This window comes from Callospermophilus lateralis, chromosome 3 (genome assembly GCF_048772815.1).
Source record: "Callospermophilus lateralis isolate mCalLat2 chromosome 3, mCalLat2.hap1, whole genome shotgun sequence".
Classification (NCBI taxonomy): Eukaryota; Metazoa; Chordata; class Mammalia; order Rodentia; family Sciuridae; genus Callospermophilus; species Callospermophilus lateralis.
Window position 1 is genome coordinate 120480195 of NC_135307.1, and position 14721 is coordinate 120494915.

A 14721-nucleotide genomic window follows, 5' to 3' on the forward strand; every position below is an offset into this window, starting at 1 on the left:
CTAAGCTAGGCTCAAATAAACATTTGTGAGGTGAATGAACAAACATTCTATGTACATGGCATTTTCCCTGTTTCTCCTTTTGGATCATTTTATACAGATTTCTAGGAATGAGATTGTGGGTCAACTAAGATGAGTGTATTACAGTTTCTAAAATTGTACTGACTTTTGATAGGCGAAGATTCTTTGCCAGGGAATAAACAAGCTTAGGTAAAGTGGTGGTTCGTGGAGAGTGTGGCTAGGTGATATAGCCGACTCCCTGTGTATGATGCTGCTGGATTGCTTTCACCCTCCCCCCAACACATCTCTTACTGAGAGTCGTCCTTGAATGAGTGTGTGCTGAAATGAACTAACTTGTAATCAAATGACTTTATTGTGATATTTTTCTGAGTACCACATTGAGAGCTAGATGGGGTTGGAGGACAAGGAGATCCTTGGGTCCAAGAGAAGGGACAGGTGGCCAGGGCCTGACTCACCCAAACTTGAGCAGGCTTCTGGAGGCCTGGGGAGAAAGGCTTGTGGGAACAGCTGGGGTGTCACGTGATACCCAGTCCTTGTCTGCCCTCTCCATCCCTTGGGACATGCATTCATCTGTGTAAGAGATATCTAGAAAGGCTTTCCAAGATGTTTGGCTTGGTATCTTATATTGGGATTGGTGCCATATTTGAACTGGTATTTTAACATTTGCCATCATGATGGAAATCAGTATTGTTCAATAAAAAATACAGTGAGAGCTGCATAAACACTTTCAGATTTTCAAATTGCCACATTAACAGGAAAAATTAATGTTAATATATATTTTATTTAATTTAGTGTATCCAAAATATTTCATTAGGTGATACGTGAGCAACAGGGCAATCTAGACTAAGGAGCAGGACCAGGGAGAGACTAGTTTGTGATGACACATCTAAAATCAGGACTAAGCAAGGCCAAATTGCAGTCAGTTCCTCTTTAGAAAGATACTGAAGGGAAAACACAGAAGCTTTCTAATTTCTGTTGGTTTTGCTGTGTTTTGTTTTTTCTCATTCCTTGTCTTATGACTTGTGTATGTTTCTGTCTTTGGTTTCAGCTCCCTAAAGGTAGGTCCTTTGGGAGCTTCTTCCGCCTCCCAAATAGGACACCCAGAGCCAGCAGTCCGCCCCTAGCAGCCTTTCACTAGCTTATTGAAGCCTGAAGTTAGGGTTCTTCTAGGGATTTCTAGTAATTTGAAAGGTCTGGTTAAAAATCAGTCTCAGTGTGGTTCTGCCCACCTCTTTGACTAGATATCTGCAGCATCATATGTCAGTGTTTTTTTTTGTTGTTGTTGTTGTTGTTTTTTGTTTCAAGGATTGAACCCAGGGACACTTAACCACCAAGCCACATCCCCAGCCCTTTTTTATATTTTATTAGGAGCAAGGGTCTCACTGAGTTGCTCTGGGCTTTGCTAAGTTGTTGAGGCTGGGTTTGAATTCACAGTCTTCCTGCTTCCGCCTCCCTAGTTGCTGGGATTACAGGTGTGTGCCACCATGCCTGGCTCATATGTCAGATATTGAAGGTATGTGGTGTGTGTGTGTGTGTGTGTGTGTGTGTGCGCGCGCGCGTTCACGCGCGCTCAGAAATCAGTGAAAGATGACTAAGAGGTTACTAATTGTTCCCAGGTAGATTTAATACTCATATTGAAAGGGGGAAAATTTTTTTTCTTATAAAAAGCAGATTTTTCATGATGCCTACTTGCAAGAGATAGCTAGAGAGTTGGTAAGGGATTCACCCAGTGGGTTTATGCCAAGTTTTCTGAGCAGATTGTGCACCTGAGCACAAGTAGAAACACAGAAGCATGTGCAGGCTGGAGGAGGGGAAGTAGAGCAAGTGCCTGGCACCTCCTGGCTAGAGCAGAAGGTACACCTTGCCCTGGTCTTTTCCCCAGGACAGGCCTGGAAGGGCTGGGGCAGGGGAGCTGGTAGGATGGCCAGAGCACAGCCCCCACTTCCAAACTTATACCTGCCTCTGAGCTGAGGATTAAATTAGCAGATGAAGTGGGGGGGGGGTCTCAGTGCTGATTCTGTTGTTGACTTCACTGAGTGACCTGAACAAGTCACTTCCCTTCCTGGGCCTGAGGAAGGAGGGAGGAGAACTAGGGAGGCTTGGGCTCTGATTTAGAATACCATAGTGTCTCCTGGTCCCCTCCTGTGGGGATGATTGAATTCTCTTTGCCCACCCCAGGGCCACACCCAGCCCCTGCCATATATCTTGCTACCAGTTGCTGCTCCAGGCGGCTGTTTGTGGTCTCCCATGTGATCTTATTGCTTCTGGGCCTGAGCTAAGCTCCCTTCCCTACCCAAGCCTGTTCCCTGCCCCCACCATCTTCAGCAGTGGTGGTATTGTCTATCCTTGCCATTTCCCTGTGGAGTCCCTGTGCCCTAGGAAGGCCTGCTCGTCCCTGGGGTGGGTGGAGGCCTCCTGCTCTGCTCCCCACATCACTCTGTCTAGCCTTGGCCTTTGCAGATACTCTTCTCCCCTCCTGGAACTCTTCTTGTTCCGTGGTCCTTCTGGCTGCTGCCTGCTTCCTCTTTAAGTACAGGCTCCTATATTACCTCCTGACTTGTTCATTTATCCCTTTACTTATTTATTCAATAAGCAAGTATTCTACTGTGTGTCTGGCACTGGGCTAGATGTAACAGAAATGAAGACATTTTTGAGTTGATGTTTATTGGAGAAGATAGACATTAAGCTGCTACTTTGAAGTTTTCAAACCTGCAGGTGTCAGGTGTCCCTCCTCAGTATTCTACAGGTAGGCCAGTCCCACCTTACCCACTACCCACTCCTAGCACTCAGCATACCATGGGAACGACTGACTTGCTTGCTTTTTCTTAGGCTGAGCTCCATTCCAGCTACTTGACAGGTGCTCAGTAGATATTGATTGAATGAGTGAGTGAAATGAGAGCTTGGCTGAGAGTTGGAAGAATTTTCCATACATACCCAGAGATTCTAGAGTAGATTTTTTTTTTTCTGCCTTTGGCCAGGTATGCAAACATTACTAAAAAGACCCCAGGTTTTAGCCAGTAGTGCCCAGAGGTTGTCCTGTGATTACAGACAGAAGCAGTTTGGTCCTAGATCTGTCACTTACTATTAGTCCTGCAGAGCAGGTCTCTGCATTGCCTTGATCTAGGTACCACTACACCTGATATTTGTTCACCACTGGATGCCAGTGTTGATGAGGTCGGGCCGTGCAGCCTTTCTTCTTCTTGGGGCTCCTTTGCCTGGGGCAGCTTGGAGCCCTGTGACCCACACCTTCCATCTAGTTTGCTTAGGTTCATCATTTTTGGTTCTTCTGTCTCTTAGTTGACTTTTTGAAAACATACTTATGTTGCAAATGAGATTCACTCTTAGTAGTCTACAGTTCTGTGGGTTTGGACCAGTGCTTGGAGTCATGTCTATACAACACTCCTGATGTGGGAGGGGTCCATCACCCTGAATTCTCTGCTGGTGCCTCATCACCACTCCCACCTCTGGAAAGCCCAGATTTGTTTCCTGTACTTGTAATTTTGCCATTTTAAGACGTCACATAGATGGAGTCATACAGTATGTAGACTTTGGGGTCTGGCTTCTTTCACTCAGCAATGTGCATTTCATATTTTTTGCATGTTATGTGTATCGGTGGTTCCCTCCTTTTTACTGCTGGGTAGAATTCTCTTATATGGATTTATCAGTCTGTTTTTCCACTGGCCAGATGAAGCGCATTACAGGTTGTTTGGGATTTTTGGTGATTATGAATAAAACCTCTATAAACATTCACATATGAGTGTTTTATGTGAATGTTTTATTCCTCTTGGGTATATATGTAGGAGGGGATTGCAGGTCACTTGGTAAGGTTGTGTTTAACTTTATAACAAGCTGTCAAACTGTTCACTAACGTATCTGCCCCGTTTTAGATCCCTACTAGCAGTTTTTGAAAGTTCTAGTTACTCCATCCCCTTGTTAGTGCTTGCTATTGTCAGCTTTTTAAAATATTAATCACACTGGTAGTTGTGCTATCTAGTTTTTAATTTGTAGTTTTATCTAGTTTAATTTGTAACTTACTCTTTCAGATGCTGGCAGAATTTAAATGTCATTATTTGATGTGATTTGGCAAGGATACCACCCATATCTATATAAAATTTGATTTCTTGAGATAGAATTTTTTTAGGTGATCACAGCGAAAGAGAAGCAGGGTTGTTAATTCTTCCTAAAACTCTTTTTTTTTAAAAAAAAATAATTTTTTTAGTTGTAGATGGATACAATACCTTTATTTATTTATTTTTATGTGGCGCTGAGGATCAAACACAGTGCCTTATATGTGCAAGGCAAACACTCTGCCACTGAGCCACAATCCCAGCCCCTTCCTAAAACTCTTTGAGAACTGTGTTATAGTGTATCATTCCCTAACATTAGAATTTTTTAAAAAAATTATTGCGTTAAAATCTTTGTTAGAACTATTTGCTTCACCAAAACAAAAGCTATCAGTCTTGTAACTGAAATGTCTTTGCTGTCTTCTTACCTCATTCTTTCATATGGCAAGGTGCACAGTCTGTACTCAAGAGACAGACTTTTTTATTTTAATTAATTTATTTATTTATGCATTACAATTCTTAATACACCTTTAAGAGACAGACTTTTTTAAAACTCTTCATCTTATTGGTAGCTGTAACACATTATCTCCCTTTCCTCTTTCTAGGCTCCTAATCGTCAACTCATGACTTACTGGTTACAGGAGCTTCAGCAGAAAAGATGGGAATATTGCAACAGCCTTGACACAGTGAAATGGGACAGCAGCACTTCTCCAGTTCCTGGAGATTTCCCCAAGGGTCTTGTAGCCAGAGATAACACAGGTAAGGCATAAACGGAAGGACTTGTCAGTTCTTTGGGTATAGCTGTTTGTACAATAAGTCAAGTTAGCAAAGAATACAGAGGAATACAAGTTAGCAAGATGAATACAGAGTGAAAATCACAATGCTGATCCCTTTGAATGGGCAACATGTCATAGTTACTGAGTGCTTCCAGGTATGGAGTCAAATTCAAGGTAATGATAACTTGGAGCCAGGCAAGGCTAGTGCCAAGCATGTTGCCCATGATGGGGCAGAGGCCAACATGTGCATAGCTGAAGTTGCATATGCCATAGAGTAAGCCCTCAGTTCTGACATCAGGGCCAGCCTGTTCCCTACTATACATGAAATGAAGTACTCAGGCCCACATGTTCATACATGGGCAGATTCACTAGTGTTCACAGTTTGTATATATTGGGAAGGTATTCTCAGAGCATTCCATTTGCAGTTTTCTAGTATTTCTTAAGAAGAATTCAACTCTCAGACATTGATTTTATTTTATATTGAATTTATACTTTTTGTACACCTGGCAGATTCATAGCATTTTTATAACTCAAAATAATTCCTGACCATTTGTAATGTAGAGGTAATATACTTTTATATTTGAATATCATAAATTAAAAACCCCATGGTCTTCTCATGACTTTAGGCTGTATTGAGCCCTTTAGAGAGAATGGGACAGTTGTTTGCTGTCCATCTCATCTTCCCACCTTCCCTGCTCCCAACAAAAACTGTACCAGTGGGACTGTTTCTATGGCCCCCTCTTATCTTGTAGGGAGAAGAGTAGGCCCAGAAAAAAACAGGATCCTGAACCTTCACATGAGGCCTATAAAAGTCAGGCTATCATACTAGCAGTTTTGAAAGACACAAAGGAGTGTACAGTAAAACTTAAGCCAGTCAGGCTTGGCTCTAACTTTATAAAGAAACGTGGTTCATACTTCATAAATCCAGAGATCCTTCTGAGTTGCAGAACATAGGTCTACATTCAAGTTCCCTGTGGTGTTAGTTCATGTGCAACTATTTGTTCCAGAAACAAATGCCTTCTCAGACTTTAACAGTTCTCCAAATTTGCAAGTCTTGATTTTGCTAGTCACAGTGTTTGTCAGCAGGCTAATCTTCTGGTCATTGAAAAGTTACTACACTGTGTACCTATGGATGTGTTTTCCTGAGAAACACATTGTTTTCATGCATGTCTTAGCACTCTGACTACACCAGGAAATGAAGTGATGCCTTCATGTTCAAGTTTATGCCCCTCTCTGTTTAGTTTAGGAGTCTACTCACTAAAGGTTAAGTGTTTAAAAAGCTACTGTTTTCATGTTTCCATGGAAAGAAGCTCTATAATTCAGTTCCCAAGTGACTTGGGACACTTGGAGACCCTGTAGGGGAACTGGCAGCCCTTGTGATCATGGCTCATGCCTTTGGCACAGAAAGAACTCAATATGTCTCTGTTCATTTACTCTGGGGACATAAATTGCTTCTCTCTAGCAAAGACTCAGAGATGTTACACTGAAAGGAGGTAGCACATAGTCCTAGTCTCTTTATAACACCTACCCTGCCTTCTTTCAAGCCCAAATGCTGAGGCTAGGGAGCCAGAGAAAACCTCTGAAGCCCATCTCTGAGTTCCCTTTGTTTGTTTTGGGAACTGTAGGAGTGGGAATTTAGAGTTTGTGCCATTTGATATTTATTTATTTATTCAGCAAAGTAGGCACCTGTGATGGACGGGCCTGGTCTCCCCTCTCCTGATGTTTCTAAGTCTAGCATGGTGGTCATGTAAAGAAAAGTGAGAGATTAGTGTGGGGAAGCAGAGAGCAGGGAACCCTGGGCCCATGCATGGGTTGAACATAACTTCAGGGTAACTGGGGGCTTCTCTGAGGATGTGAAGACCAGGATTAAAACAGATAAATAGAGGAAGGGAGACATGGCAAGAGAGCTGGAACATAGGGCCTCCATGGAATCGCAGGTGAGTGTGGCTGCAGGGATCAGTGAGCCAAGCCTGGGGCACACCCAACACCCTCCCACCCCAGACCTGGGAGAGCCTTCCTTGATAGCTGTCCTTGGAATTTTGGACTTTGCCTGATAAAGTACAATAGAGTGCCTTTGAAGGTGTATGTGTAGAAATGACTGTAACTTTAGACTCCTACCAATTTTCAGATAGCTTCTAAGAACAAATAATGAACCTTTAAGCCACTGGGCAATTTTCAAGACTTTAGTTATTGAGGAAGTGAAAAAACCAAAAGAAGGAAGTTAAGAAGAAAAGGCTGTATTTTAGCTTCTTCATCATCAGAGAGAAGAACTGGATAAGAAATAGTTTATTATGTGGCAGTGCCCTGTAATGCCCTGACACTTTGCTCTAGTGATCTCTTCAACATAGCTTAACTATGTTAACTATCTAGAACTTATGAATGGTAACTCTGGTTTGCATGAAAAAACAATTTTCCTGCTCTTATCTCCTAGTCAGCCTGTTGTTCAGGACACTTTTATTTGTAGTCTAATGGGTGTTACCCATCAGGACTCTTCTAGCACCTAAGGGAGAAGATAGGGAGAATTTGCACTTTCCATGGATAGCCAGTTGAGTATCTTGGAAGGCAATCTGATCTAGTGGAAGAAGCCCTGTGGGCCTGGCTTGAGGATGTGGTTCTGATAATAACTGGTAGCCATATTCTGAGTAAGTCACTTTCCTTCCAGTACCAGAATGCAAACCGTGCCTGTAGGATGGAGTTTGTCCATCCTTCTTCATAGTTTTTCCTTGAGGACTAACTAAGGAACCGATTACTAAGTAAAGATTTATATATTTATATATATATATACACACACACACACACACACACACACACACACTCTCATACACTCATGCATACATGTGGTTATATAATTTTGAATGGATAAATAGGAAAATTGTTAAATTTCATTCAGCTGCATTAATAGGAAACTTGACTCACAAGGACTTAGAGATAGGGATTTATTTGTCTCAATATGATAGACTGTCCATGGCTGGAATAGTAACTCACCAGTACCATTGAGAAGACCAGGCTATTTCTAACTCTGTGTTCTTCATCCTTAAAGTATACTAGCTCTCCTACTCAGGCTTCCTACTCCTGGTGGTGGCACCTATATCAAAAAGGATAATAGCTTTACCAGAAAACTTAAGCTTATGCCTAATTAGCTAGAACTGTGTCACATGGCTGGAAGGGAGTCTGAGGAGCCCAGTGTTTTAGTGCCTGACCACCCTCAAAATCAAGGTCTAAGTGAGAGCTGGAATGAGTATTTGATAGTGAGCTGACACTGTCACATAATGGCCTACCTTATTGGTTTTTTTAGAATTTATGTTTTCAGAGTAAGGGACTATTACCTATGTGGTTGAATTTTCAGCTTTATGTCAATCAAGTATGAGAAAGTGAGATGACTTTGTAGTTGCTTCATCTTTTTTATCTTCCTTCCCTTCTGCAGCCTGACCTCTCAAAGTGTCTCATGCCTCAAACACCATTCACCATTGTCTTCCATGTTTGGATAGATAGTTTCAAACTAATCCTTTGAAAGGGAGTAATTTGCAAAGATAAAAACAGTGGTCTACCCCCTTTCATAACCGTTGAATCCAAATAGCTCATTATAAAATGTGTCTAGCCGGATGGTGGCGCATGCCAGTGGCTCAAGAGGCTGAGGCAGGAGGATCACAGGTTTGAAGCCAGACTTACAGCCAGCAAGGCTATAAGCAACTTAGTGAGATCCTGTCTCAAAACAAAAAATAAAAAGGGCTGGGGATGTGGCTCTGAGGTTAAGCGCCCTTGGGTTCAATCCCCAGTACCAAAACCAAAACAAAAAACATATGTCTATCCCATTGTGTTTACCTCATTCCCTACATGAACCAATAAACCAGCAAGTTGGGGATAATAAGACCTGGTTCTTCTCACAATTTTCTGAGAGTTAGGGGCATGAAAGCAACTAAAACTGCAATAGGCTGAATACCTGACTACCTGTGTGAATACAAACAATATTTCTTGCACAAAATTGTGTTGTAAAGATAGTTTGAGGGTTGACCACACATTTCCTGCCCTGCGGCAGCCCCATCGTGTAGTTTAACTGTCACGCTTAGCAACTGTGTGGGAGCAGAAGAATGGTGGGGAGGAGCTGTCCCTTCACTCCTCAGCAGCTTTCGCAGTTCAGGGCCTCAGGCAGTGAGAAGGAAGCCCCTGGCTAAGTGCACAGCCGGCACTGGTGAGGCAGCAGCTATTACATGGCATCCTTAGGTGAGCATGGAGGCTGCTGCTTTGTCATCTTGTTTGTAAAATGCCATACAATGTCATGCGATTTTTTAAAGTGTAAGTCACAGTAATCACTAGTATTGCCTCCAAGAGGTCTTTTCTCCAGGATTTAATGGGGAAAGCTCAGGGCTTCTTGAGCTCTTGGCATCCCAACTGTGAAACAAAGAGCTCTCTGACCAGGTTCCTTCTGGTTTGAAGCTTCTGTGGAAGTCAGGCCATCAAAAAGTATGAGTGTGTGGGAGGAAGGCTGGAGGGAGATTTTCCTTTAACGGTCTTCGCCTTCTCGAGGCAGCATGCGCTGAAAAGTCCAGCTCTGTCTGGGAGGAGCACCTGGAAGCCCAGTGGAGAGGTTCTGAGAGGATATCGTCTGGAACAGGCTTAGGGTTGGTCCAGTACAGAGATCCCAAGCCTGGGTCCGGATGGGAGTTGGTACAGGTGAAGGTAGGGGTGGATTGTCTGTGGGAAGGTCCAGGGGCTGAAATGGAAGCCAGGAGAGGAGGGAGGTGTGGGAGAGAGGGGAGGGAAGCAGTGGAGTCACTGCTGTCTCTGCCAACTCAGGGAGTCTGTCGAGTGGAGGTGGCCCAGAGGGAAGTCAGAAAGGACGGTGCATATAACCTGTCGAGAACTGAAGGACCTCTGCTACCTCCCTACTGATTTCCTCAACTCGCAGGAGGCCTTTCCTGCTATACCTCATTAGAGAGTTGAAGTTTCTAATTTGTTCATTCAACCATTTTGCTGATTATTGTTTTGAATCTATCCTCTGAACTAGGTGCTAGGTATGCGGCTGTTGGTGGATCAGTTCAGGGCTCAGATTTTCACTGATTTGTGTCCTTGGTGGGACTGGGGGACAGACAGGGAACATTAACTAGACACATGGGCTGGCCTGTCCTGGGAGGTCTCAGAACCTAGGGGCTTGCTGCCTCTCTCTTTGGTGCTTGGATGCACACTACATCCTCACTTGGAAGATATCTTTGCTGCTCCTGACTTCTTCTTCACAAGCTGGATTAAAAGTCACTTTGATTAAAAAAAAAAAAAAAAGCTTTTTCAGATTAAGTCTGTCCTGTCCTCCCCACCTGTTGAGGTGACTGAGGCAGGTGGGGATGATGGATTGCCCTTTCCCAGGGCTCTTCCTCCTTTCCTGGGTGTTGCTGCAGACCTGCAGAGGCTGCTAGCAGAATGCCTGGCCTGACTGCTGCAGCAGGGTAGGAGCAGGAGGGGAGAGAGGCCTCACAGAGACAGGCCAGGTACAAACAGGAGACTGTCAGTCACAGCAGAAGCTGAGGCCTTCCTGGGTCACTGAACTTAGACACTGCACTGGAATCAGGACATCGGAGGTGTAGACACTGTAGTCTAACACACCCTTGGAGTGGTCTCTTTGGTATCTAAAAATGTTAGAACAGAGGAGGCCTAAACACTGAACACCTTCAAGCACAGACTCTCCCCACTCAGCTGCAAGACAAAGGACACATTCTTGAACACCAGTCCATCCGCTTCAGAGTCTTCCAAGGAAATGTTGCCATGACCTGGTTTGTTCTCCCTTAATGGCCTTCTCGAGGCAGTTCCCTGAATGCTAATGTTAGTATACGCATTGAGGAGAAGCCAGCAGCTCTGCTTTCAGTCAAGTGAATCTCACTTGGTCTTTAAAAAACCAAAAACTAGACAAAAATCACAATAACAGCAAAAAATGTATCAAGCTAGGAAATAGCCTATTTTTTGAGTAATGAGTTTAAGAAATCATTCTGCAGACTGTGCTTCCCTGGTCCAGTCCCTTTCTGCACCCCACCCCCCAGCCCCTGGCTTCCTCAGGAAGTTCTTCCAGGATGGGCTGAGTATTGCTGCAAGGTCTGAGGTTTTCTTGGTAATAGATGCTTTGCCACACCAGAGCATTTGACAGTCCGTGCTGCAGAGGGGTTGTGTGTCGCCTTGCTGCCAGCCCACACAGGAAAAGAGCTACACTTGGCTGGTTACAGAAATGAGTACAGTTGGTTGTGTTTATTTCCTGGTGTGGTTTAGTATTGTAATGCTCTGCCCATGTTGGGTCTGTGAAAGACCAGCCTTTGGGACTGTATTTTACCTTTCTCTGAAATGAAGGGGTAGAGCTTCCTCCGTTGCCCATGTGCCCGTGGTTGACATACGCACTTACAAATGGTGCGTGCCCTGTTCTAGGAGCACAATCCTTTCTCTTTGGCCTGCTGTGTTTGTTACTGTAGAGGTAGGTGATGCCTCTAGCCCTGGCTCTGGGCAGTAGTGTCCTGACAAAGTAGCTAGAGACTGGGCAGGATTAGTGGTGTCTGGACTTTTTTCCTTTTGCTTATTGGAACCTCTTTTCCAAATGAAATATTAAGGGGAACCCTAGCACTTAAAAGAGTGAGGAGAGGAGCCACTGTGGTTGGAGCTGAGGGTCGGACCCCTCCTTGTTCTCTCTTAGTCTCCTGGAACCCCAAGGCTCAGAGCAATGGTCTGGTTACCAGGGATTCCATATGTTGTGTGTTGACCTGGAGTGTGATTTTTTTTTTTTTTTTTTTTTTTTTTGGTCACCTTTTAGGTGTGATTTCTTTAGGGCAAGAGCTCTATCTCATTGATTGTTGTACCCAGTGCTCAATTAATACATGATAGTGGTTTGAACTAAGATCTGCAACTCTGTGGTAGTTTGTAACTTCTTGCCTCTTGACTCAAGCCCATGATTCTTATGCCCCCAATACGTCCTCTTGGCTTCTCCAGGTCAGAACTATGCCATAAGTTTTGTGTCGGCTCCCCTGGCCAGAGCAAAATCTCCATGAGACGTTCTTACTTATGTCACACCCAAGCACTTTCTCAGTGTGTTCCTGGCTCCCTGCCCATGCTGACATTAGCCAAGGTTAAGTTGGTATTCTGCCTACAAAGTGCAAACCCAATGTTCCCATTTACATTGAGCCAGTGCCCCCCAGGACTTCCTGTGCCCTGCTTTCTGGACCAGTGCTCTTTGACCCTTTTGGAGGCCTGTCCTAAATGACTCTGGTTGGATGCCAGTCTGATCAGAAACTAATCTTTTCTTGGATATCGGTGGTTAGCAGTTCCATTCTGATTTTGCTTTTGTAGGAAGAGTGATGGTTGATATTGCTAATGTAGGGATGCTTTGTTTAGACCAAATAGGTTATTGTGAAGTAATATTAAATTCTGTTACAAACCTGCCCTGTTCTCAGTGAGGTTATATCATTTGGAAGAATACAAAATATTTGCAGTTGGAAATGTTTTTGGCAAAACTTTGTTTTAAAAGTAATATTTTATAATGGGAATTTTTAAACAAGAGAATAACATTATCTCCATGTTTATGATATAGTTTTAATAGTTATTATTTAATAATTATTATTTCATGACCTTTCTTGTTTCATCAATACCCTACTCACTTAATTTTGTTATTTTAAAGCAAATAATATGTTATTTGAAGCAAATATTATTATCTAAATAACAGAATACTGTTGTTTTGAAGTAAATTCTGGACATCTTTCACTTCATCCTTAGACATTTACAAATTATACATTTTAAAAGTATATTTTGAAACTTGTTGGTGCTTTAGCATTAGTGCATTTGTTTGTGAATTTACTGAACTACTATCCTGTGATGTTCAAATTTATTTTTCCAGTGTCACTATTTGCAAACATTAACAAGTATGTTAATACATGTATTCCTCCTACTTTCTTAGAGGAAAGGAAATAGAGTATAATCGGATCTGTGCTTTGCTTTTTTTCACATAGCAGTTTATCCTGGGAATTGTTCCTTATCAGTATAGATGAGTGGACCTTGGACACAGTTTTATGCCAGAGTTACTTATCTACAAAACTGGAGGAAAATCCTAGTCTTTCCTCCTCTGGACCAACTCTATTAATATTTGGTGACTTAGCTGGGCGTGATGGCCCCAGATTCATAGCACCACAAAAAAAAATTTTTTAAAGACACAGCTTTGGAGATAGCTGTGTCTCCAAATTCTTGCAGCCCTAACTGCTTGAGAGAAGCTGAGGCAGGAGGATCACAAGTTCAGCAACTTAGCAAGGCCCTAAGCAATTTAGCAGGACCCTGTCTAAAAATTAAAAAATAAAATAAAAAGGACTGGGGATGATTTGAAGCATATTACAACCTTTTTTTTTTTTTCTTGAACATGGGTTGGCTTTGGACAAAATGGTTTCAGAACACCAAATGTATCCTATATAGTATACATTAAAATATGGCATTGTACATATAGTTGAGATTTATATGTTGTATATCAAGTTAGTGTTTTGTGTAGAATGTCAGGTTTCTTTAAGTAACCGATATTTATTTGGCTTCTTTTCAGATTTAATTTACCCACACCCAAATGCTTCTGCAGAAAAAGCCAGAAATGTCCTAGCTGTGGAAACCATGCCTGGAGAGCTGGTGGGAGAACAAGCTGCAAGTCAGCCAGCCCCGGGGCATCCAAATTCCATCAATTTTTACTCTTTGAAACAGTGGGGCAATGAGCTCAAGTGAGTCCTTGGAAGTAACGTATGAAATTGAAAATATATTATTTCTGATAATTTGTTATAGCATATGTTATATGTTTGGATATGAAATTATAAAACCACCTTACACTGATGAAAGTTCTTTGGCTTTTTCAATGTACTTTTCCATAGGTCATTTTTTTTTAACTTGTAAATAGCCTGCCTATTCTTATCTGATACTCTGCCAAACATTGTCACACTTATGTTTTATTTTAATTGCTTGACTCTTTGAGGTGGGTCATATGCTTGACATTTCACAGACTCTGAAACTTGCTAAAGAAGTGTGTGTCTAAGGTCACAAGGCTCCCAGACTGCCAAGCTAGAGCTCCTTGCCCCAGGGCCTTGCCCCTTTCCCAAACACCAGGACTGGCCCAGGGCCTGTGCTCTGCATTTCTGTTCTCTCCTTGTGCATGGCGTGGGAATGGAGGTGATTTTTTTTTCAATTTGTTTGTCTTTAAAGAAAGCTTTATTGAGATATGATTTACCTACCATATAATTCACACATACAAAATATACAGTGTAGTGGTTTTTAGTGTATTTACAGAGTTGTGTGACCATTACCACATCAGTTTTAGAACATTTTCATCCATATTCATTAGTAATCCCTTCTTATTTCTCTAGCCCCCTCCTCTTTCTCACCTTCACCCCTAGACAACCACTAATCTTTCTGTCTCTATGAGTTTGTTTATTCTGGACATTACTTTTAATTGGTGTCATATTCTTTGAGACCTTTTGTGTCTGGCTTTTTTCATTTGATATAATGTTTTCAAGGTTTGTTCATGTTGTAGCTTGTATCAATACTTCATTTTCTTTTATGGCCAAATTATATTCCCTTCTTTGGTTATACTATATTTTGTTTATCTGTTCATCAGTTGGTCATTTGAGTTGTTTCCACTTGAATCCAGGGGCCTTCTACCACTGAGCTATATCTTCAGCTCTAGGCAACGTCTACTCAGATCCTTGGCCTATTTTAGGGGGTAGGTGGTACTAGGGATTGAATTCAGGGGCTCTAGACTACTGAGCCACATTCCCAGCCCTATTTTGAATTTTATTTAGAGACAGGGTTTCACTGAGTTGCTTAGCACCTCGCTTTTGCTGAGGCTGGCTTTGAACTCAGTCCTCCTGCCTCAGCCT

The 14721-nt window shown here is 42.5% G+C and overlaps 1 protein-coding gene across 3 annotated transcripts in view; it reads left to right on the forward strand.

Annotated features, from left to right (window-relative positions):
* Tbc1d2b (TBC1 domain family member 2B) overlaps positions 1 to 14721 on the forward strand; it is a 74476-nt gene that overhangs the window by 16745 nt on the left and 43010 nt on the right. For all 3 annotated transcript variants that reach the window (XM_076851221.2, XM_076851220.2, XM_076851222.2), the window contains exons 2-3: positions 4688 to 4841; positions 13404 to 13572. In XM_076851221.2, the coding sequence (XP_076707336.1) occupies positions 4706 to 4841; positions 13404 to 13572 (305 nt within the window). In that variant the 5' untranslated portion in view covers positions 4688 to 4705. The remainder of the gene's footprint in view (positions 1 to 4687; positions 4842 to 13403; positions 13573 to 14721) is intronic.